The sequence below is a fragment of the Gymnoscopelus microlampas genome, assembly GCF_963454915.1.
Source record: "Gymnoscopelus microlampas genome assembly, chromosome: 5".
Classification (NCBI taxonomy): Eukaryota; Metazoa; Chordata; class Actinopteri; order Myctophiformes; family Myctophidae; genus Gymnoscopelus; species Gymnoscopelus microlampas.
In genome coordinates, this window is record NC_139942.1 from 24094691 (window position 1) to 24121311 (window position 26621).

At 42.0% G+C, this 26621-nt stretch overlaps 1 protein-coding gene across 1 annotated transcript; it reads left to right on the forward strand.

The window, feature by feature from the left end:
• Positions 1–1750: 1750 nt before the first annotated feature.
• On the forward strand, positions 1751–24963 carry LOC311044805 (RNA-binding Raly-like protein; the record flags this gene model as incomplete). The annotated part of the gene is made up of 7 exons (XM_084056614.1): positions 1751–2006; positions 19071–19146; positions 19575–19622; positions 22497–22690; positions 23404–23517; positions 23802–23959; positions 24931–24963. 7 exons carry the CDS (start codon positions 1751–1753, stop codon positions 24961–24963), a joined length of 879 nt encoding a protein of 292 aa, XP_083912740.1.
• Positions 24964–26621: the final 1658 nt, after the last annotated feature.

The window sequence follows — 26621 nt, forward strand, 5'->3', positions numbered from 1 at the left end:
GTGTGTGTGTGTGTGTGTGTGTGTGTCTGTGTCTGTGTGTGTGTGTGTGTGTGTGTGTGTGTGTGTGTGTGTGTGTGTGTGTGTGCGCGCGCTGGTGCGTACGTGAGTGCGTGTGTGCTCATGCGTTTGCAATTGCTTCTGAGCTGATGTGTCAAACTATCACCTTCAGATTCACAGCTGCCTCCCCTCTTCATTCTGGCATACCTCTCCCTCTATCTACACAGGAAAAAGGTAGATACGTGTGTTATTACTGTTATATACTATTACAGCCTCAAAAGAGCTCCTCCTCAGTCCATAATGTGTCTACAGTCTGCAGAGTCTAGGTCGAAAAATACCACATTATCACTTCCTGGCACAAACCACATCATAGGCGGGGAATTCCAGGAACTAGCGACCTACGAAGAGCCTCCTTCATCTTCAGCTTTGATTGGACGCACCACATTCCACACCACTGATCGCTATGGTGACACTTCCTTTATCCCCACGGGGGTGCAGTGGCATTAATAGCACAAACAATGTGGGCTCCACAGGAGAGAGAAAGCACATGAAGGGCTTCTGATGTTTAGAGAGGGATGATTGCGGGCCTCATTTGAGATGATCTGTGGGGCTTGTCCCCGGAGACACATGCAGTCTGAAGGGTCCAACTGAACCTACAGTATTACTTCCTGATGCCCACGCGTTCTACAGTATTTCAAAGTAATGAAGCTGTCTTTGGTGCACTCCCGCTACAAACAACTAAGAGGGCACACAAGGTTCTGTCAATTTTGCTCAAGTGATGCATGTTTTTTATGTGAATTGCAGTGGAGTCTAGTTTAGTCTACTTTTATCAATTGTAAAATGTCACAGTAGTATGCACAATTCAATTCAGGATTCCACAGTTATTTTCAGGTACATTGTGCTACTTGCAGGCATACAAGTTTTCTCATATGAATTGAGATGTGTCAGATTGACAAGGGCCTATCAAGGGCCTATCAAGAGCCTTTCAAGAGCCAATCAAGAGCCAATCAAGGGCCTATCAAGGGCATATCAAGAGCCTATCCCGCTTATAACATTCTGTACTAATACTCTGTTCCTCTAGAGGAGCGGATCCTCTGGTAAGTTACGATGAAGAGTGATGTAGTGAAACGTATACTGTATTGGAAGGTCAAGCAGGACATAGTGAATGGGAACCTACTGTACACTCATCAGACTGTATAAAAGACCATCTGGTGAAATATGCACATGCTGTATGTGTGTGTGTCTCTTACAGATATGTAAAGACAGTTTAATATAATATACAGTCTAATTGCCATTGTCTCGTGTAAGCAATAGTTTTCAGGTTGAATAAGTATGGAAGTGCATTTCTATGGCTGAGAGATAGAGCAGGAGAGGGGAAGAGAGAGAACATGCAGACTTGAGTGAGTAGGTACATGTTTACTGTATTCATAGGTATATAATATATACGTTAGTTAAGTTGTTTTTATGACCAACATTATATTGCTGTGACCAATTCCAACCCCACAGTAAAATCCTCAGTGTTAATTAATTAAGTGTAAAAATGGGCCAAAACAGTCAGTTTGGCCAATATGTTACACTTTCTGTTAACTTAACACAAACCTCTGCTATGATCAATGTAATGTATTCTTAAGTCTTTCTTCACCTCTGATCACAACATATTTCCCATAAGCTCTCTGTGTTCACCCTCCTACTGTAGCTGTCTAAACCAGTGTCTGTCATGTCTTCTCCCAGCAGGCAGTGAAGTAGGATTAGGATGACTGGGAAGACCCAGACCAGCAACGTGACCAACAAGAATGACCCGCGGTCCCTCAACTCTCGTGTCTTTATCGGCAACCTCAACACTGCAGTCGTCACCAAGGCTGACATCGAGGCCCTCTTCGCCAAGTACGGAAAGATCGTCGGCTGCTCAGTCCACAAGGGTTTCGCCTTCGTCCAGTATGTCAGCGAGAGGAACGCCCGTGCCGCCGTGACTTTGGAGAATACCAGGGTCATCGCCGGACAATCACTAGGTAATCTTAACACCATGGCTTTATTGTATCTGGAGTTGTGTATGACCTACTGTATAATGCCGCTCACATTTAATGCTTGGGTGTGTATATTGGTGCATACTGTACATAGGCATGTCTAGCTGGAGACTTAGACTTGGACAAGTTTAATTTAAGCTGTGAAAATCAGGACTTCTGATTGTGAATTGAGTTTGGCTCCTCTGCTGTGAGACTTGACTTGCTTGTGACTTGACTGAAGACTCAACATGACTCAAGACTTCAAAGCAAAAACTTGATCAGATTTGACCCGGTATAACCCTGGCACATTAGCTTATTTAAAGAACATCCATCCATCCAGTATATTTTCTTCCACTTATCTGAGGCCAGGGCATGGCAAGTATAGTAGCTTTGGGAACCATTCAGCGTGTGTTTTGCTTGAGATGCAAATTCGCATTTTTCTGATACACATATTGGCTACACAATCAAAATCTCACAGTTAATGAACACAACTGTAGACCTTTAAGACTGTCACTCATCACATTACATTTCAAAGACAAATTTCAAGGACGAATCCACTATTATTTATATTTCTTGAAGATTTTTGGAAAATCTTTTAATATTTTGGCAATGCATTGATATTTAAAAGATAGTGTACTTTGTCATTTGTAATTTTGAATACTTTTATTTTTAATGCAAGTACTCTCGCACTCAAGACAAGTACAAATTTGACTGAGCACCTTTCACTTGTAGTTGACCAGGAGTACTTTGACTCAAGTACTGGGTTTGAGACGGGTGGCCAGAGGTGGAGAAATAAAAACCAATAGGCACAACACTTTTCCGAGCCGGACTCAAATGGGCAGTCAGCTGCAGATCCCTGTAAATCTTTCCTATATTACTTATTGATCAGTTCTGTGCCTCCTCTGTAGAAAATACAAGTCCTCTCTGGCCTACGCTCTCATTAAATATGAATAAGAGTCCTGCAGGGTCACATCTGAAATTCCATCCCATTCTCAGCATTCCATTTTCATGCATTTTGGGCTCATGCCATTCTGTACGGCATTAGCAAAACTGCAAGGCTGAGCGATGTTCACGGCGCTGTGCTATATAATTAGGGGGCTTGAGGGCCATTATTGTAGGGACTGTATGATTGATATTCATTTTGTGCACCTGGGGGCGAAACCACGGGTGGAATTGTACTGGAAGTCAAGTGAATTGACAGTTCTGGGACCCCTCTCATTGTGTTAGTGCTTTCTCTCCATTTTGTGCCCAGAATGCTCAGACATTTTCAGCAAAAAATGTTTGAAAGGAGGCTCTTTCCAATAGAATAATCTACAGTTGATATACTGTGTGGTTATTCCTCACTGTCACAGCTTCCCGCTACAGTATTATCCCATTGGTCGTAGCTTGTTGCTGTTAGGCTATTCCTTCATGAAGAGTGACTAGTAAGGAGAAACATTTATCACATGATTTCATAGGCTGAGGGTGTGTGTGTGTGTGTGTGTGTGTGTGTGTGTGTGTGTGTGTGTGTGTGTGTGTGTGTGTGTGTGTGTGTGTGTGTGTGTGTGTGTGTGTGTGTGTGTGTGTGTGTGTGTGTGTGTGTGTGTGTGTGTGTGTGTGTGTGTGTGTGTGTGTGTGTGTGTGCTATATACTGTATATATTATGTGGTTTATTCAGTGCTCATTCTGTACAACTTGAATGCTTAGTATGAATAAACAGCCAAGTCCTATTTTATGTAGACTGAGTAGATTGAGTGGGAGGGTCCATCACAGCCTCACCCATAAAACCAACATTCTATTAAACCAAACAAGTAATAATCAAAACGATCTATAACTGCTCTGAATCTGCTCGCCCAGTGTGAAGTTGGTTGGATCAGCAGTTGTCCAGAACCGACTTCCGGCAATGTTGGCAATGGCATTGGACGTAGCTTCTGGCGTCTCTCTGTCGGCGCCCAGATATGCCCAAATATGGATATGCCTGATGTCATGTTAATGACATGAGTGTGAAACCATAAATGTGACGGTCGAGGAGCTGATAGAGGTGTACAGTCTAGCCAAATTAGCAGCAAGTGGTTATTAGTGTCAAACCATTTCACGCAGTGGTTTTGTAGCATATTCATTCATAGCAGCTGACAGAAGCGTAGAATGTGCACTCAAACCATGGCTGCAGCATTGATGGCCAACATTCAGCGAGCAGACATCGATCCGTCGGGTGTTTTTAAATATGTTCTCATACGAGTTCACAGTAAAGAGGAAGATGACTCAGAGATAGATGTTGTGCGAGGGTATGCCTGGGCAGAGTATCATGCTGACATCTATGAGAAGGTGTCAGTAGAACTGGAGAAAGGAGGACTCCTGGACTGTGAGTGTGTCGGTGGAGGGAGGATCCGTCATGAGCCGCAGGAAAAGAAGATTCATGTCTATGGCTACTCCATAGGATTTGGAAGAGCGAATCATGCTGTGTCTACAGAGAAACTGAAGGCCCAATATCCAGACTATGAGGTGACCTGGGATAATGAAGGATACTGACCTCCATTATACGTTACCATCTTCTTGACCATTCTTTCAAGTGTCACCATTTGCTTCATGAGTCTAGATCGAAACTGATAGCCAGAGTTTTAACTGTTTTGATATTGACAAATGATTTGTTGTCATTTTGTTTGTCTCTTTGGTTGATGATATTGTTGCTGTCCGGCACAAACCAGCTAACTCCATTTTGACGCTTTTGCATTTTTTGCCCGACCCAGAGGGTCGGCCTACATGAGGCTTTGTCTGTCCCTCTTTCGTCCCTCTTTTGTCCCTCTTTTCTCAATATATGGCATAAATGGGAAGACAGATACACAGACAGACAGACGGATCCCTCTTTTGTCCCTCTTTTCCTCTTTTGTCCCTCTTCTCTCCATATATGGCATAAATGGGAAGACAGATACACAGACAGATACACACGTCATGCGAAGTCCGGCCATTCAGATTTCAACCACTAGGGGTCTGGCAGTACCAGGTCTCCTGGTTCTAGTTTCCATAAATCAGGGCCATTGAACACCCTTTATGTCTGTGTGTTGGTAAAACAAGGACCAGGAGACCTGGTACTGCAAGACCCCTAGTGGTTGAAGGAAAAGAGGGACAAAAGAGGGATGAAAGAGGGACAAAAGAGATCTCTATGTGTCTGTCTGTGTCCCTTTTATACCCATATATGGACAAAAGAGGGACGAAAGAGGGACGAAAGAGGGACAAAAGAGATCTCTGTATGTGTCTGTCTGTGTCCCTTTTATGCCCATATATGGACAAAAGAGGGACAAAAGAGGGACGAAAGAGGAACAGACAAAGCCTCATGTAGGCCGACCCTCTGGGTCTGGCAAAAATATTGAACCAATGAAAAGCATTAAAAAGCGCTTCTGACAAAACCAGCTAACTCCATTGGATCCTCAAACTTTCTGCTAAACCAGCTAACTCCAGCAGAATTAGCTGGTTTTGCTGACTCCAGGCTCCACCCCCTTTTGACCTCCAACCTCATTGTGAGCTTGGAGGTCCATTCAGCTGTTCTTATCAATGATGAACAAAACCTCCTAACTCCACACTTTTTCATTTCCTGAAAAATTTACATTTTGGAGTTAGCTTGTTTCTGCCGGACAGCAGAGATATAATATCAAACATAAATTTGGGTAGATAATATTCTGTCTCTGGTGGTTGGAGAAATGGGGAAGAGGGTGATTGGTTGGACGCTAGTGCACTAGCGTCAACTTTTTGCTGACTCGATGCTCAATCAGAACATGTCAGTGTCGTTACACTACTGGTGTGAATTGGTCTTAACATGAGGGCAGGAGGAGACACCGGAGATGCGAGCGGAGCATCAGGCAAGCAGTGCTGCCTGTCTTCTGTTGTGAAGTCGATCAGATAATCAGTTCTCCAGAACCGCCTGTTCCGAAGGGGCATGCATTCCATGACACTTAAATACTAGGGCATACTAAGCCTAGGGCATTGCACTATGAAAGTATTGTTGACCACAGATAGTGTACATCAGGCTACTATAATTTGTTCCAAACCATTGCATCCTTCTTTCCTGCTAGCATCACCATCCTCCAGCCCCCATCCTCAACAATCTTGTGACTAGGAAGAAGATTAAGAGAAGGAGAGGGGGTGTATGAAAAAGAGGTAGCTGGCAGCAGAAGAGTAAACAGGATGCAGGTGCATTTCACAAACAAAGGTGCTTAAAAAAATTAAATCAACAGTGTTGGACTAGAATAACTAACAGGGCCACTCAGTCAGGTGTCTTTGATTATACACAGGTCCCAATGCCAACCTACAGAGAAACCAAACACAGGTTGAAGTATGTCATGACAGGTTCAAACAGGACATACAGTAGCCAACAGTTTCTGATTATGTACAGGCCAATTCCTGTGCCAAACTGTACCACAGCCAGAACAGGCTGTATAGCTATGATGCCATACATAACAAGCGTCTCCGTTGCCCACTACGCACTAGGCAATTCCCAAAAGAGACACACCAAAAGAGACATACCACACTTAAGCGCCCAAATAAAAAGAAATCGGACTAAACCAAATGCTAAACGTTAGCCTATTCTGTAGCTTGCCCCATACTGTATCTCACCTAATACTGTAGCTCGGTATAATTCATGAAGCCCTCCATCATAGTCATTGCAAACAAGTGTAGACCATATTAATATAACACAATGCAAGCTGGGCAAGAAACCACTACAGTGTCAATGCCCACATGCAAAAGAAAGCCTGGGTAAAACAGGACAGCTCACAGGAAAGCATCTCCACTAACTAAGCTGCCTAAATATACTGACCTATATAACACCACCCTAGTCTTCATTTGGCTTTATAGGGCAGGTACTTTTGTACCAAAGCCCAATTTCTACGACCAGTGAACCAGTAACTTTCCCAAAACATGGATGTGCTCCCAAGCTTGGCTTTAACCAGGTATGCCATAACACAAAGATTATAGGCAAATCCCAAAGGCAAGACATTGCTAAAACATAGGGACAGCTGTATCTCCAGTCAACAATAAAGACAAACTGGCTGTTGCACACAAATAGATGAACATGTACCCACCCTTGGAAAAAACATGTCTCTAGCAAAAAAACAATAGCTGGAAACCAAACAAAATATTTCCCTAGCACAACTCCTGAACAAACAGCAATTAAATGTCACAAGTAACAAGGCAGAGGTTAAACGTAAAACGTGTATAACAGTGTACTGTAAATCCAAGCAAAATAGTGGTTTCCAGAAACCTTTACCAAACAATAGCCATGAACAATAGCCACAGGCCACAAATAAAAGCAGCTAATTGAAATCTGATGACGATGATCAGACCAAATGAAATCAACTTTTGTCCCCACATGGCCTGCATGTCTAATGACCAGGAAGGCAATAATGATTAAACGCTGTAAACAATCCCAGCTATCAAGGAATGTGTGTGTGTGTGTGTGTGTGTGTGTGTGTGTGTGTGTGTGTGTGTGTGTGTGTGTGTGTGTGTGTGTGTGTGTGTGCGTGCGCGTGCGTGTGCGTGTGCGTGTTTGTGTGCGTGTGCGTGTGCGTGCGTATGTGTGTGTGTGACAGAGATCTGAGGACAGGTGTATCCCATCAGGACTGAACCCCCCCACCTCCACCCACCCAGTTCCCTGTGAAAACGAAAGGGAGAGAGAGGGAGAGAGAGCCTATTTCACCCACGCAATAACCAGTACCAGTACCTGAATGCGCTGAACCATGTGTCGCAAAGCAACGCATTGTCAGCGCAATAACCCTGGCAATGCCGGGCAAGATGATACCATGGTGCTTCACACCACATTTCTACTAATAAACATACAACGCAATGATAGACAGAGTGGGAGGGCCATATAGCCTACACTACTCTACTGGTTTAAAATATGTATTTAGACAGTAATGTAATCACATCATATTAAAACATATTTAAATCGTAATTTAATCGCATTGTACTAATGATGTGATTGAAATAATTACAGTATATCACTTAAAAATGATACATTTAGGAGGGTAATCTGAAACTGATTACATTCAAAGTTAATGTAATGTTCCCAACCTTGCCCATGCCTGTCCAGAGTCAAACACACGCAAGCGCGCGAGCGTGCGTGCGCGCGCACGCACGCACGCACGCACGCACACACACACACACACACACACACACACACACACACACACACACACACACACACACACAGGGAAAGAACTGTTGGTGCCAAGCAGGGTGATACTCTGGAACTCCTACTACCATCAAAACTCTGCCCTTGCAGTTCCCATACCTTATCTTTTAAACATAAGCCTTCTTTGTCATGCCACAATGTCAGAAGCACTGCCACCACAGGTGAGGAGGCTTGTGAATGTATTAATTTCCTTTTTTTTAAGGGCATTTTTTAAAGACATTCATGATTAATTGGATATATTACACAGTGGAGAGTGACAGGAATGAGCCGGGAAGAGAAAAAGTATGACACGCGACAAAGGTCACAAGATGAGATTCTAACCTGTAAAGTCACAAGAACATGGCACTGGTCTGGTCTTAACCTGCTGAGTAATCAGGATGCCCCATGCTTGAGTAAATTTAATCGCAGAGAGATACAGTACTGACACACCGGCAATTACTGTGCTAAATTTAATTCCTTTGGACATGACTGGATTGCTGCCACAACTCTAAATAGCTCGAGCAAATAGATGTGACACTCGATCATACTGGTGGTTGGGATGAGACAGGATCTATTTGGGTCCTGATGAAGATGTCTGGTGATGATGAACAGTGGGGTACAGGTTTCAGGGCCCATTTGACAATGTCAGCACTTCTCCAGCGCACACCTTGATTATTATGTACAGGCAGATAAATTAGATGTGAACTTCTTTTAATTGGTTAACGGTATGCATAATTATGTGTCTGTGGTAGTCTCTCTCCACTTGTAATAACCCAGGAGTACTGACTGATGGAGTATGAGTGCCTCCCTGTGGGGAGAAATAGTTACTGCACATTTTAATAGATAAATAGACCTTTATTGATCCGTCTGTACTGGGGGAAATTCAGGAGTTATAGCAGCCCTGCCCGGTAGCTTCACCCAGCTGATGGCAGCTCAGACGGTCACATTGAGCACTCAATATGACATATAGCTGGGGCCGGGAATATACGTATATATAAATGTATACATTTATATATAGATATAGATATAGATATAATGCACATTGTAAAGCGCTTTGAAGAAAGGTGCTATAAATGCGCCATCTGCCATTTACCATTATTTATAACTATTAATATATTGGCACACTTTAAGTATGAACAATATATCACCAGTAATATGCAGTAATATACACATAGTACACATCTATTGTCAATGAATTTATGTAGACTATCGACAGTGGATATGATGTGAGGCTGATATATGTAGTGTCATACTTCAGCCTACACAGTGAGAATATGGATTAATATGTTCAGTCAATCTACAGTGAATATAATGATTAAGATACAAGAATGAGAGCTGTTTTGTGCATTCCTGAGGGAAGTGTGCACTGTCTTGTTTCACTTTCCCAATTCAATATCTATACACTAAAGAAAAGAAAGGAAGAAATCCAATAGTATTGTAAAGTCCACTTTTTTCAGTGGTAAAACTACTGTCATTATGTTGGAATCATGAAATAAACTGCATTTCACTTTAATATTTTCAGGGCTTTCAGGGACTAGTGAGAGCAGGATATTTTTCAGTGTCACCCTGTATATGACCCATGACTGTTTATGGACTCATTAGTAGTTGTAGAAATCAAACCTGTGACTCAGATTTCAGAACAGTGTTGTTAACCATAATGCCACCTTGTATCCAAATTATGACAGTCTGAAGCATCTAGATCAGGCTTTCTGTGAGCATGATAGATTTGTATTGCATTTCACATTGAAGTGCCACTCTGAATTAGTGAGGCTCTCTCAGTTTTGCCTTGACTGCTCATGGAGTCTTGTCTAATATGGTTTCTTTCCACCTGAATGAACACTAGATGGTGCTGCTGCAGCACAGCAAATGCCTGGAACAACAGAATATCACTGATCAAGGCTGTTGAACTGTGTTTTGCATAATTATCTTATTATTTATTTTAGGTGTTTTTACTTTAGTATTTTCAATACTTTTACTTATACTCCACTACATCTCAGAGGCAAATATTATACTTTTACTTCACTACAATTAATTGAAAACTTTAGTCACCAGTTTGTAGATTTTTATTATTTTTTACAAAACGTACATTACCCACTTCAGCCATCAGCCCCACATACATTTCGGCCATTTGAAAATAGCCAATGTACAAGCTCACAATGCATCCAGGTGCAAGCATTGTGAGCTTGTAGATCTGCTATTTTCAAAATATGTGTACACATTGTATAGCCTACATTTGAAAAGTTGTGAAATGGGACCTTCTGCATAACGAATACTTTCTACTTTTGGTACATTATAAGTATATTTTGATACCAATACTTTTGTACTTTTACTCAAGTGCATTTTGAATTCCGGACTTTTACTTCAAGCAGAGTATTTCTACATTGCAGTATTGAATACTTTTACTTGAGTAAAAAATGTGAATACTTTTTCCACCACTGATAATTATCATTGATTATCAATACACATGTGGCACGCTCTCGTCGTAACCACTGACTATGCCATATTTTGTTTGGGGATCGCTGTGCTGCAGGTTTATTAGTCAGATAGATCGATTTGGAGAAAAGCTTACAGGTGGACCGTGGATTAGCCTGCTTTGCATTGAAAGATGCTGATATATGGGATGGGAGGGTGGTGAGAGATTGAGGGCTTTTGGAATAACTTTATGATTTAGAGGGGGTAGAATAACGTTTGCCTTGCAAATAGTAAGCACCCAAAATCTTATTTGACATTTTCTTCATAATAGGCAACTGAAAAGTCAGGAGACAATGAGGAAACGTATTTTGTGAGAATACCCGACCACGCAACGCAAGCGTTATAAAATCAGCCTCTTTATGCTCAACGAGTCTCTTGTTAGACGCCTAACCGCTTCTCGCTGTAAACGTGGCTGCACTGTAGACACAGCTGCACCGAGTCTCCGTAATTAGATAGAACAATTACCCTACTCTACAAGTAAAGGCTTCAAGGCTAAAATAAAACCTTGTCCTATCGTTGCTCACGGAACGGAGCTTCTTATCAGCAGGCGCAGCACAATCAGACTGTAGAGTGTGTAGACCATCAACTCTTTCAATTTAAGGATCATGGACAGATAGAATGACAATGTCGTGGGGGTCAAAATATTTCATTTTGCGGTATACATGGCCTCGATCAGACAGTGGGAATTAACTATTTGGATACGCAGATTTGCACTCCATATAGTGTGTGTGTGTGTGTGTGTGTGTGTGTGTGTGTGTGTGTGTGTGTGTGTGTGTGTGTGTGTGTGTGCGCGCGCGCGCGTGTGTGCGTGCGTGCACGCGTGAGAGAGATCGACAGTAGCTAACACTGGTTAGCTTGTGACCCAAAAATGAGATTTGGTGTCTTCCCGGGACCCAAACTAGTGAAAATAGCCGATCTACAACAAGCTCACCTTGGAGGGAAAAAATAAAAGGGATATTTACTCGCAAGTCGCGACCCTTAAAAATGGGTCCCGACCCACAAATGGGTCCTGACCCATAACAGCATTGCTAAAAGTTGGTTAATATCTAAAGTGAGCCCCCCCACACACGAACCCCCGTTTGCCAGCGCTTATTAGCCTTATAGGCTATAATTTGTAATACCTTCGAAAGCTGACTAATAGCCAAGTTGTTGACGCGACAGACAGTGGTGGAAAGTAACTAAGTAGGCTACATTTAGTCAAGGAACCATGTCTTCAGCCCAGCCCTATATACATTTCGGCCATTTCAAAATAGTCGATCTACACGCTCACACTGTGTGAGTTTTTAGATCTGCTATTTCCGAAGGATTTTATACATTTGAAAACTTGTGAAATGGAACATTCTGCATAACGAGAACTTTCTACAGTTTGATACCAATACTTTTGTACTTTTACTCAAGTAATTCTTCAATTCCGGACTTGTACTTGTAGGAGAGGATTTCTACAATAGGATGTGCTTGATACTTTGTTTTACTTAAGTAAAAAATGTGAGCGCTTCTTTCTTCCACCACTGGCGAGTCGACAGCTCCCCCTGGAGTAGTTTAACAGATGGTACAGTCTGTGTCTGTGCTGTAGAAGTACACCCGACACACCGGCTGTCTATTTTTGGCAGAGAACAGGCAGCAAAGCATCATCACCCTCCGTGTCTCTCTCTCTCTCTCTCCTCATCACCATGTACAAAGGCAGGCGCCGCAATCACAGATGTAAGTATGAGACGTCAATCATCATCCGCTTCGTTAACAATAGTTTAAGGTAATCGTATAGTGCTGTTATTAATGATGCTCGTTTTGATCACTGTCCAGGGCGATGGGCGATGATGATCGCCAGGCGATGTTAGATGATGTTTGCCTTCATATTGTTAATTTAGATATTTCCAGATTCATATTTTGATTGACTGTTAAGGCTCAGTGGGCATTAAAGGAAATAATAATGTTCTGTTTATTGTAGTTTTCCCTTCAAAATCGTTTTGTGTTCTTCTTTTTTATATCAGCCGAGATTTTGAGTTTTTATCCTAAATTAATTCAGATCCATCTAATTAGTAGGCTAATTACATGGATTTATGTCAACTAAAGTGTTTTAATGGTTCACCTTTTGCTTCTTATTCTATCCAGTTGAAGTTGCTTTTTATTGAGAATTAGACGTTTCTGAGGAAGAATATGTTTTCAACATAAAACTGATAACATCACTACTTTATCATAATAATCAGGCCTGAGACAAACCCATAACATTTGGCATAGTCTGCTTGCAGTTCAGTGTGCACTGAGATAATTATGTAGCTGTTGAAGTCCCACCTGCTGTGCTCCACTTCTGAATTCAGGTTGTCCTGTTTTCTTCTTTTCTTTTTCTTTCTTTCTTTTTTCTTTTTTTCTTTTACCTGGAATGACCTGGCAGAAATGCGTGTTGTAAATCAGAACTATTTGCTGATGTTATGTAAGGGAGTTGGGTGTATGGTTTATCCTTTTAATCCATCCTATTCGCTCTGGGAAATAAACAGGAGCTGGATCTTGGTCAATTTTGCCTGTGGCTGGTAAGTCTATCTACTGCAACAGCAGCTTTGGCTGGTAACCAGCCATCATCTGCAATTTTATTCTAGAAATGATTTCAGTTAGTTAAATAGTTATAATGCTTGGGGACACACCAACAAATATGTTAATTTCTTGCCCTGAAATGTATATATGTGCAGGGCCATTCTTGTGCAGGATGGAGGCAAGATATGTATGTGTACTGTATGATGGGATCATGGCACGCTCTGGATAAGAGCGCCTGCTACTGTAAATGCCAAAATTGTAATTGAATTACTTCTATAATAGCTACTGCTTAACAGTCCACATCTTACAAGGATAGGTTCAGGAATGATAGTTCCTGAGATTAATGCTTATAATGACCACCTAAGCCTTATAGATTTTGTTGTAAGACGAATAGCAAAAATAGCAGATCTACAAATCACTTCTTTTTTTTTTGACAATCTCCCACCTATAATGTCATGCCAAAAACTGGGACACCATGTTAAATGTGGTTAAATGGGCTCAGCAGGGGGCACACAGTAAAGTCCTCAGTGTTCATTATCCATTTGTACGCTCTCAGAGTTGGAACATGGAGACTGAAGAGGCTTTTACTCTGCAGTTGTGTGCCTTTCTTGCCGGCTGGTAACACAGCTGGACAACAAGTGTGTTTCGGGGGAACTACCCACAGGGGTCAGACTGTTTCAGAGCGTTGCACGTACCCATCATGTCTCAGAGGGAACTGCCCACAGGGGTCAGACTGTTGCAGAGCGTTGCACGTACCCATCATGCGGTTACATCATGAAACGTCACCAAAACAGAGAGGAAGGAAACTACATAACACTCCAGCAGCGATCAAAGAGACAGTCATCTTCGCCCTTGGCTATGGCAGTATGCCCATTATGATTTAATATGAACATCAAACGACACATGCCAACGCTAAGACAAAGCACACTTCTACTGCGTGTGTGTGTGTGCGGGCTGTGCGTATGGTGTTGTGATAACGGCATGCTTGAGTGGCCGAGCTTAATTGCAGTTTCTGCTGTAATGCGCTGAGCGCAACCAGTGAGAAATATTAGCAAACTCACATACGGTTCTCCTTAATGGACCATTGCTCAGCACGTTTGATAAAATACTTTTATTAGATGCTCATGAGGTTGGGGGGCGGGGGCTGCCAAATGTATGCAAGTGCCAGATAACCATTTCCCTTAAAAGGGTGAAAGATCGAAGTACGAGGAATTCATTATGGAATGACGGGCTGTAGCCTAGAACAAATTAATCCATGTTGATATTCCTCCTATAACCTCAAGGTTCTGTAACCATGATTAGAGTAAGCTAGCCTAGGACCTTATGCATTCTGGATCTTTCTGTGTTTGCGTGCGTGTACGACTGCGCGCTGTGCACGTGAGTGGCGGCTAGGTGAATAGTCTTTAGTGTCTGATGTCTAGAAGCTGACAGGTTGGCAGCTTGTTCCCTTGGGTGAACCGGAGGTCATTATCTCTCTCTCTCTCTCTCTCTCTCTCTCTCTCTCTCGCACGCACACACACACACACACACACACACACACACACACACACACACACACACACACACACACACACACACACACACACACACACACACACACACACACACACACACACACACACACACACACACACACACACACACACACACACACACACACACACACACACACACACATACACACACACACACACACACACACACTCTTCTTGCCATTCTGGCGAAAACTTGTTCTCAGATCTGACAGAGAGGCCACTTATGTCCTTGAGATGAGAGAGGAGAAAATCAGAAAACTGGCACAGTTCCAATCTGCAGCCTCTGTCATGCTGCACATCTCTCTCTCTCCTCTCTCTCTCTCTCTCTCTCTCTCTCTCTCTCTCTCTCGCACACACACACACACACACGCACGCACGCACGCACGCACGCACGCACGCACGCACGCACGCACACACACACACACACACACACACACACACACACACACACACACACACACACATTTGTATTCACACAGGTACCCACCTAGACAATCTCTTTTTCAAATAGTGCTCACTTGCTCCAGAACCTGTGTAATACCACAGTTCCAGCCACAATACATCCTCTTGCCTGCCAAGATCAGGTTTAACCTCTTAGGTCCTATATACATTGTTGTATGATGAATAGTGAAAATAGCAGATCTACAAGCTCACAACACGTCTCGTTGCGATGAGTTGGGATCATGGTGAACCCTTCAGTTCAGCACTCTCCTGAGACTCTGCATATTTCCTTAGTATCAGTGAAGATCTTGGGGGAATTTAATGGATTCTTTTAATTTACAGTTCCTCTACAGGAAAAAAAAAACATGTGAAATAGAAAGACTAATTCAAGAGGGAAACTGAGTTTGAATGCAGTAACTATGGCAATATTCTGCAGAATAACAATGCTGCATGGATACACATTTAGATGACCATTCAAAGCCTCTTAGAACACATCTACTGTTCAACTGTGTGTGTGTGTGTGTGTGTGTGTGTGTGTGCGTGTGTGTGTGCGTGCGTGCGTGCGTGCGTGCGTGCGTGCGTGCGTGCGTGCGTGCGTGCGTGCGTGCGTGCACGTGTGTGTGCGGTGTGCGCTGACAAATCATTACAAACCAATAAAAACAGCTCATAGGTAGTTAAAGACAGAAGAAAACAAACTGGATAAAAGAATAGATATGAAAATTGCACAGAATGTGAACACATTACAAGATAATATACATACATATATATACATACATAAATAAATAAACTGACTGCCCTCCTACTGGGGACTCGGTTTTATTCAGACTGTACCTCATGCTGTTTACATGTCTGACTAATAAAGTATTCAAAACCCCTTAGTTTTACAATGTCCTGATAGGACAGTAATTTGGGGCCAGCTCATATAGTGCTTTATATGAAATTAAAATTATTTGAAAGTCAATTCTGCTGTGTGTGTGTGTGTGTGTGTGCGCGCGTGCGTGCGTGCGTGCGTGTGTGTGAGGTTAAGCATGCATAAGCCTTTTGTAACTCTCATGGTCTGTGTCTTGTGTAATTTTGTTTCTTCCACTGTGATTCTGAGTCTGACTTCCACACCTCAAGTACATGCTGTAGTTAACTAAAATAGATACACATGGGAGCAATTGGGCACGCACGCACGCACGCACGCACGCACGCACGCACGCACGCACGCACGCACGCACACACACACACACACACACACACACACACACACACACACACACACACACACACACACACACACACACACACACACACACACACACACACACCTACACTCAGGAGTTTACTGTGTGGATCACGCTGCTATAGAACTTGATTACATTTCTGATTTAGCTAAACACTCACACTAAAGAATCATTTAGAGTAGACACACTAAGTAATTATGGCCAAGTAATTGCCAAGAGGAAATCAGAGAGAAGAGAGAGAGAGGCCTTTTAATTAGCTATCACCTGACACAGTGAGACTAATTAACTATCACCTGACAGAGTGGGACTAATTACAAGCTATCACCTGACACAGTGACACTAATTAGCTATCACCTGACACAGTGAGACAAATTAGCTATCACCTGACAGAGTGAGACTAATCAGCTATCACCTGACAGAGTGAGACTAATCAGCTATCACCTGACAGAGTGAGACTAATCAGCTATCACCTGACAGAGTGAGACTAATTAACTATCACCCGACAGAGTGAGACTAATTAACTATCACCTGACAGAGTGAGACTAATCAGTTATCACCTGACAGAGTGAGACTAATTAACTATCACCTGACAGAGTGAGACTAATTAACAATCACCTGACAGAGTGAGACTAATCAGTTATCACCTGACAGAGTGAGACTAATTAACTATCACCTGACAGAGTGAGACTAATTAACTATCACCTGACAGAGTGAGACTAATCAGCTATCACCTGACAGAGTGAGACTAATCAGCTATCACCTGACAGAGTGAGACTAATCAGCTATCACCTGACAGAGTGAGACTAATTAACTATCACCCGACAGAGTGAGACTAATTAACTATCACCTGACAGAGTGAGACTAATCAGTTATCACCTGACAGAGTGAGACTAATTAACTATCACCTGACAGAGTGAGACTAATTAACTATCACCTGACAGAGTGAGACTAATTAACTATCACCTGACAGAGTGAGACTAATTAACTATCACCTGACAGAGTGAGACTAATTAACTATCACCTGACAGAGTGAGACTATTTAACTATCACCTGACAGAGTGAGACTAATTAACTATCACCTGACAGAGTGAGACTAATTAACTATCACCTGACAGAGTGAGACTAATCAGTTATCACCTGACAGAGTGAGACTAATTAACTATCACCTGACAGAGTGAGACTAATTAACCATCAGCTGACAGTCATACTAACAAACTTCCTCATACAAAACATCCTGTTAATTTAACTGTGAGAAAAATCTGTACACATTACACACTCTTAGACTTACAATCGGATACATTAACACTGAGGATTTTACTGCACAGTAGCAATGGCCTATTTCAGTAACTGTTCAAACGCTTCACATTCATGACAATCGAGTCGCGTGTATCATACGTGAACGGTGACTCTGGAGCATTTGCGGTTCACGTGCCTTTCTCAAAGGCACAAACAGTAATTATTAAGAGTGGGGAAAATTACTATGCTCACATTCACCCGCCTGGCCTATATACTGTAATAATAACATAGTCATGCACAAGTGCAGCACGCCAGGTGCTGTATATCTGGCATGATCTCTTTTTGCTCTCAATGAACCCAAATAGCTGCTGTTTTTGTGCAACCTATTTATTCATAATGACGTCAGCGAAAAAGTTACTTTACTTTTGATGTTCACTCTCAATGCGACACGACATATACATTATCAATCAAACTCTTCTTGGCTATCGCTTAGCAAGACATTATCCTCCATCTCCCGGCATTTTATGGACATGCACAAATAGCCACATAGCCACACGCACACTTTAGCACGCGAGCACACACTCACGCAATATTTTGTATACGATTAGGGTAATGACTGTAATTAATCAGCCGTACAGTATGTCCCTGTCGGGGTGGAATGACATTAATTTCGAGTGCTTTTCAGTGCTCTACTCTCGCATTAGTGACCTCAGCAGGGGACTGGAACAGAACCCACTCTACAGCACTAACCATTCCTCACGTCCTACTGGCCGCTAATGGCTACTGTCTGAGGACACACTGTGATACCACTGTCTGTATCTCTGTACCAGAGAGCATCCATACAGCTCTTGTCCATTAGAGAGACAGATGGGTGTGGGGCGGGGTGGGCTTAGAGTAAGAGAGATGGAGAGACAGAGAAAGAGAGATAGAAGGTCTATTTTGTTCTTTGTTCTCTCTCCTCTCTTGACAGAACCATTGTCAAGCCAATAATCTCCAAACCATGTGAGCCATATGTGGCCGAGCCTGTCTCCTGTTTCTGCAGCGTGAGACAGCTTGATGCACAAGTACACCCCCAGAACATGACGCTAGTACGTCACAGGGACTTGCCCCTAATCCAACCCTTGACGCTGAGTGCCAAGCAGGGAGGCAGTGGGTCCCATTTCTATAGTCTTGGGTATCAGTGATACGCCGGCACAGGGATTGAACCCCGATCTCCCAGATTCAGGATGGACTCTCTAACCACAAGGCCACCGAGCTTGTAATAACGTGACTAACGTAAAAGACTATGAATTGAAGTTCAGAGACTAACGGGCAGGGGTATAGGGGTGTAGGGAATTTCAGGTTCGACCCCCCCACTTCAAAAATGCCATCTGGGCCCTAGATCGGTTGGACAGTTCTTGAGATACGTGAACTATAGATACACTTGCATGCATGCGTGCATAGATTGCACGCATTTATAGTAGAATTATAATTTTTATATTCTCTTTTTGCAGACATCAACATGGCAGGAGAACCTAAACCCTACAGACCAAAGGTTGGCTCCAAGAGGCCTCTCTCTTCTCTCTACAGGTTGGTTGGTTGCTGCATAAGTCTGATTTTACTATACTGCTCTATTTTTCTTGCCGCACTAACTTCCTGGTGAATGTGTTTACTTAAACATCTGTTACAAACAGGCCATCTAGGTCTGTAGGGTGCAGTTAACTTAGAATACCAATTACTATTTAATATGCGAGATGCCAAGCATTAGAATACAATATTTGTTTTACAATTCCACAATATCTAACAGCTAGTGCAGACAAATACTTAAACATTTCAACAGTTCCTATTTAGAATCTATATCAAGACACATACTGTTGGATGGGTATTTATGGGCAGGGGGCGAGTATGGTCCGTGCTAGCATTATTTTCTTCTTCTATTGCATGCTTGGTCCTGCTTCTTCAGGTGCGACTGCATTAACACGAACCTCAATAGTAAAACATACTTATTGTTTTCACAGTGGCTATGAATTTGATTACGACTACTACAGGGATGACTTCTACAGCAGGTATGTACCAAAGTATTAGGGGTGAATCGATCAATTGAATAATCATTTCATTGATTGACAGAAAATGTATCAATTAAAATGTTAGTGATTGAATAATAGTGGTGTATTATAAGACTAAAGGTGCATTCACACCGGAAGCAATACATATAATCATGTTGTTTGACTCACAGGAAACACGTTGCTCTGTTGCATTCACACCGGACTTGGAACGATATTTTCTACATTTTCAACCAGCGTGATTTGCTCTAGTCACGTCGTCACTCCTGGCACAAAATCAAATACTGTTGAAATCTTGATGTTGCGTCTTTACAGTACATTGACTTACTGTAACTAAAATATCACATTGTGTCTGGTGTGAGCTCCTTAAGACTCTAAAAGTTTTGTTAGCACGCACACGCACACACACACACACACACACACACACACACACACACACACACACACACACACACACACACACACACACACACACACACACACACACACACTTTCGTTGGCCAAGCTGCTCCTTACACCACATAAGCTTTGCACAACAGGCTTCCAAGTCGATTGCTTGAAGTTTTGAAAAACCTACACAAAACCATGAAAATCATTTTGTCAGTTATATAATCACACTCAGAATCGCTTATCTATTTGTGAATCCCAATAAATCACTTCTCTGTATGGGAAGGTAAGCCCTCCCTTATTGGCTCCCTCACTTTTGCACACAGAAAGGGAAGAGTGTAATTGTTTTGTCAACCTCTGTCTTATCTGCAACTACTGTGTTAAACAGCATTGGCAAAGAAACATCGAACTTAGAAAAAGAAAATAACTGAAATCCCAGCTAGCCGCAAAACAGCCTGTTTTCACAAAACCGTTGCAATCCCCATGGAATTTGGAGGATTCTGGAATCTGCTGCACATGGAGAAGAACCCAGCTGCAGAGGGCAGACCTTCTACTTGAAATGTTTGGATCAACTTATCTCTGTGATTCAGGATTGTTTAAGTTTTATCAGCTTTACCTGACGAAGATCTAAGGAAGGAAACATTTTATCTCAAATAAAGTTCACTGCAAGCCTAAGGACAGTACAGGAGTTCTGTCTTTTCTTTTAAAGTATAGAAAACAATATCAACAAGAATATAACATAACGTTTGGAGATACTGTTACAGACACACAGACAGATAACAAGCATTACCTCATTGGCAGCTGTAACAAAGCACGAGAGGAAAGGCCATGGGGACACCACAATCAGTTATGTTCAGCAGCACTCAACTAGTTTCATGACAATCTGCCCATTAAAAATGTATATAGCTTCTGAGCAGGTGAACATTTTTGCCTGAGAGTGACACTAGAGGGAATGGCTTGTAGTTATGAAAAATCAGTAGGGTTCTTCTCCTAGGGGGCATAAAAATGCACAGAAAATTCCATGGTAATCCAGCAAGTATACAGTTTTTGAGCTATCTTGTTTGGGACCATACAGTATGTGCTATTTACAACCTCAACAAAATGTCAGTGCTTGTCTCTGTTCCATATTACAAAATGAAACATGATTTTGACTGCTGTATCTGTTTAGTGGTAGATAACTTTACCACATGTTTGGTATAAATTAATCATATAGATTAACTGAATAACTGAAATAATAAACAACAGATTAATCGACTATGCAAATAATTTATGTTGCAGACCTAGAAGATATTTGATGTCAACAGTAAACAACAGCACAGATACCCTATACTTTCAGCATTAACCTTTTCTTACCCTAAGTTACTTGTCACAGATAATTTGTCCTTAGCTGCCCCCCTTCAAGTTAACAACTTACAGAAAGGGACATTTTTAGCGAAATTGCCACATCCAGGCATAATGGATGTCATTTGGGGGAAATGTTCATTCCTCTCTATTGAGTTTGCTAATGATGCTTGGGTGCTGAATGTCATGACCAGTCGCTTACGCAAGCGAAGAAGAAAATGCTTCTTCTTTCTGACATTTACATTGGTTTGGTTACATCCTCCACTTTGCAGTATCCCTGAAAGACGAATCATTCAGCTCTGAGTCTTTACTGCCGTTATTGCAATGTGGTATGCTTCAGGCAACTGGGAACAAAATGTGATGGTGTGACCATACTGTTATTCAGTGTACACCTCCATAACCCTAGACATTTTTGCTGTGTATGTAATAAGAGCTTTAAGAGCTTGTTGTTGTTCAAATGGTGAATAGCAAAAACCAGGACCATATGAGTGGCTATTGAAAGAATACCAACTTGGTGAAGTGTGCTTTGCTGTCCATTTCCAGTAATTGAAGCCAGAGATATGCTTTCCTTGAAGTATTGTATGCCCCTGTGCTGCAATATTATACTTTCCTACAGTAGTGATTCTCAACCTTTCTAATTTCAAGGACTTCCTGTTTGAAATGCATTAGGCCCATTTTAAACAATTTTTATCCCTTAACACTGCATTAACACAGCACAATCCTCAGTGTTAATTTAACTCTGATGAGAGTGTACAAATTACGGGTTCATTTGTTTCCATTTGTACAGTCTCCATTTGTACACCCTGGAACCCCCTCAAGGACGCTTGAGTGTGTCTAGACGACATGTTGAGAACAATGGCCTGCAGTATGAGTAGCCTCACAAAGGGCTTCCTTTCCCAACGCAAAATCTCCAGAATAGAGGAAAAGTGTCAGCTGTCATACTATTAAAAACAGTTTTAAAGGGTTTATGTCGCAACATTAGAATAAATGATGGCACTTTTTTGAGAATGATAGAGCTAACCTAGAGTACGTCTTTGTTGACAAAATGACATCATTCTTTTTATATTTCAGAAATAGATAAACCCCAGGTAAGTTATTGATTGCGTTTTGGATCATCTAAGACACCTTTCCCTCCCCATGTCCCTCCAGACTCTTTGAGTACCACGGTCGCGTGGTGCCCCCGACTCGGGCAGTGATCCCAATCAAGCGCTCCCGACTTGTTGTGCCCTCCACACGCCGTGCCAAATCCTCCTTTCCCATCAGGATCTGTTCTTCCTCCTCCTCTTCCTCCTCTTCCTCTCCCAGAGCGCTCAGTGCTGGGTCCCCTGTGACAGGCCCTAAGCGTATGTTTTTCTTATCCTGTCGTTCTTTCTCTCCATCTCTCTTTGCCTCGTTCATTCCTTTCATCTCCTTAATTTAATTTAATATGTGTTTCACCTCTCTCTCTCTCTCTCTCTCTCTCTCCCTCTCTGCTTTAAGCCATTGCCTTTTCTCAGTTAGCAGTCTGACTGATATCAAAGAACCATACCAATGTCAATACATGTCATTGTCTATTCACCATCATCCCGGCTTTATTTTTAGACTTATTGTTTGATTACATTTTGTCCAAAGTTATAAAAACTCATAATTAAGTCAGTGTTGACCAAGAATTACAGTCACAGACGTTTGAATGTATTCATACTGTATACAATAATATATTGTATACAGTATGAAGCTTGAGTGTTTTAGTTTGTTATTTGTTTGTTCATTGTTTGTGAATTATTATGTTGGTTCGTTGTTTAGGTCAAATGAAATGTAAAAGTGTCCTGTAAGTCCATATGGGCTGGGCTTCCTTGGAAGCATGACACTTTAATAATTTAAGAAAAAATCAAATCATAATATACCTTAACTTCTGCTTGGGCACCAGTTACGTTTGCTGTTACTTTTGTTAAGCCATATTAAGTAGTACATCCCAACATGCACAGTATAATAAGCATACATTTGCACTAGTATGTATAATATTCTGTAAACATGACATTATTTATGCTCTTTCACTTTCATCCACATGTGCTCACAGTGAAGACGGACCAACTTCTGACCATAAAGAAAGAGCTGTTGCAGATCAAGACCAGGATTGACTCTCTGCTGGGACGTCTGGAGAAGATAGAGAGACAACATCGCTCTGATGCTGGTGAGATGAGAGCAGGGGAGGGGTGTTGGGGTGTAGGAGAACATGAAAGAGTGCATGCTGGGCATGGAAAAGAAACCCATCCAATGAATAAAAGTCTTTATCTTCTTTGGAGTAGCGACCACTGAGGTCACCGTGCTCTGACACTGACTGAAGATCTGTCTCTCCTCTCCTCTCTCGCTCTCTCAATCACACACACACACGCACGCGCGCGCACACACACACACACACACACACACACACACACACACACACACATGTCATTCTCTCCCTTGTTTTTTTTCCAGAGGTGCAAAGAAAACAGGAGGAGGCGTATGAGTGTCTCCATGACGACCAAGCGAACCTCTCTGCGGAGGAGGAAGGGGAGGGGCTGGCTGAGGTGGAGGCGGGCGAAATGACGGATGGTGGCGATGATGAGTTTGAAGATGAAGGTGCCACTGACATGGTGAATAGGCCAAGTAACCATTTACAGCTGTGCTATCACTGAAGCAAATGCAAGGGCAATGGATTCAGTAACAGCACTGCGTGCGTGCGTGCGTGCGTGCGTGGGAACGTGTCACCAAAAAAAAAGTAGTTTCTTAAAGGAACAAGTACTTTTCATGTACCTTTTTTACTTAGACTCTTTATTCGGTTATATTGTTGAGCCGGTAATCTACTTACTTGAGTATTTTTTATAGTATAGAGTACAGATATTCAGTACTTTACTCACGCCTGTTTGATCAGTTTGATTAACTGTTGCACCCCTAGTGACAATGAGAAGGGAATTACTGCGTCTAATTTCCTGATCCCCCACCCCCTCTGGTAGTCTAAAATGAACATCCTATGACTGTACAGGATTATTTTTCTTTGTCAGGGAGGACATAATTCTAATGCTACAAGCTCATCTTTTGTTGTTGCCTCCTCCACTTAATCCCTATAACCACTGGTTTTGTGTTATTGTGGTACTGTAAATATCCCAGCAATGCAGACACCAGCATTTTTGACTGTCGCGACTGAGCATTTTCTACAAAATGTGACGAATTATGCATTCTGGATGTAACAGCTGTTAACAAAAGGCTCATAAATGTCACTACCCACTTTAATCCTACAGTATATCATTAATTGTATGATAAATAATGAAAATAGCCAATCTACAAGCTCAAACTCATTGCGATGCGATGTGTTGTGAGCGTGACAATTCTTGCTTATAATGACATGCCCAAAATAGGGACACCAGGTTGAAAGTGGTTAATTAGTTACGCATTCTTAATTCTAGATACTGTATTCTATTCTGTAATCAGCAACATGTTAGATGTAGGCCTACTATCAAACTACTGTCAGAAGCACAAAATCCATGTTTAGATTAGAGGAACAACACAGCCCTGTGTGAAAAACTGATGACACCTTCATAATCAGTTTTTTACCTTTTCATTTCAGATAGAGAACCACATATCGGACATAGACAACTGAGCAAGGTCAGTGTTGAATTATTGAAGCTTAAAATGAGATGAACACATAAATGCTATTGTGAATTCTCGGACATTAGACATTACTGTATAATATTACATGAACACACTAACCATCAGGAAGGAAAACAATACCTTTACCATTATATGGCCAGAATGCAGACACAGTCTGCGCCATTGCTTTCCATTTACCAGACAAGCATACATGGCATTGGATGAGATGAATGAGACATTAAAAGAAAAACCCTGACACACTGCTACTCCCTGTGGTGTCTGGGGTTTCACAGTCTATCGGGAACTAAACAAGTTCTGAGGCTTATGTTCTCCACATTCAAGTAAGGAGCAAGAGAGAGTGAGCGAGAGAGAGCAACAGCTATCATCATCTTTCAGTCTAATCCTACACAGTTCTTCTAAATGACCTGTCATTCTCTCTGTGTGCGCGAGCGTACGGAAGAGGCAGCTTCCGTGCACTTATCACTGATGACTGTCTGAGCAGCCAGTAGAGTTTGTCTCATCCACACTTTCCATCAAATGACATTTAAATGTCCCCTGACTTTTTTTTAAATCCTGTGGATGAACAAACAACAATGTGATTAAATGGGTTCCTTGGCTGTCATTTCGTCCCTGCCCTGTCCTCCTGTCCGATAACACCACTAAGAAAATAGATTACCAGAATGATGACAAACTTTAATGGCTTGTCCTGGGTGCGTAAGGTACACTTTAAGGTACCCCAGGTTTTGCAGGTACGTGAAATCTGCACACCAGTTAATGCTTCCAGTAACAGGATTTTTACATTTCAAGCAACACGGCTCTTGATACAGGATATTCATTCACAGGAATGGTCTAAAATCCAAATCCTCATTAAGGCCTTTATGGGCCCAATGTACAGTGTGTATAAAGAAGAGCTCATGTTTTAGGAGCATAGAGGTTATGTCTCGCCCTGTGTGAATGTTGTATTAACTCAATTCCCATATATCTGAGAGTGGAAGTGTTATGTTTAACCTTGGCAAAGTGTACCACAGTACTAGATGTTACATTGTTTCTGATACCATATGGTACTGTATTTAGAAAATCTAGTTTTTCAAGGTCTTATGGTCTTGCCAATGTTTGCCAGCATAATGTTGTATTTTCTTCCTCTATGATGTTGTTGGATGAGTAGTTTTGTGTGTAAATGGTATTGTTTCCAATGACCACATGGGTCATTTCCAGAGAAGACAGAGCTAATGCAATTTGAGGGTGATGGAGGGGAAAGGTCTGTTCTAGCAGCGGTACCGATTTTTACCACTGAAACACCCACATCACCTTTGTGTGTGCGCCTAGTTCATGCCTATTTCATTCAGACCACAGCGTGCTTCAGGTTGGCTGCCGTCTTGCCACACTGTGGCAATGAAAAAGTAGAACTTTAATTTACTCTACTTTGCTGCTCTGCTTTTTGCTGGCTGTGTCTCCTGCCGCAGTGGGGAAAGCGGTGGTTGATTCTCACCATAGACAATGCATTGAACCTCGCCACATTCTCAGAACACAGAAGCGGAATAACCTTGCTTCTCCATGGAGAATCTTATCATTCAATGGCTCTCAAAATAAATCTTCTTGTCTCCCACTTCAATCGAATCCCACGGATCTGTAGCTCTATGAAGACTTCAATGTCAAACAAAAGTAGCT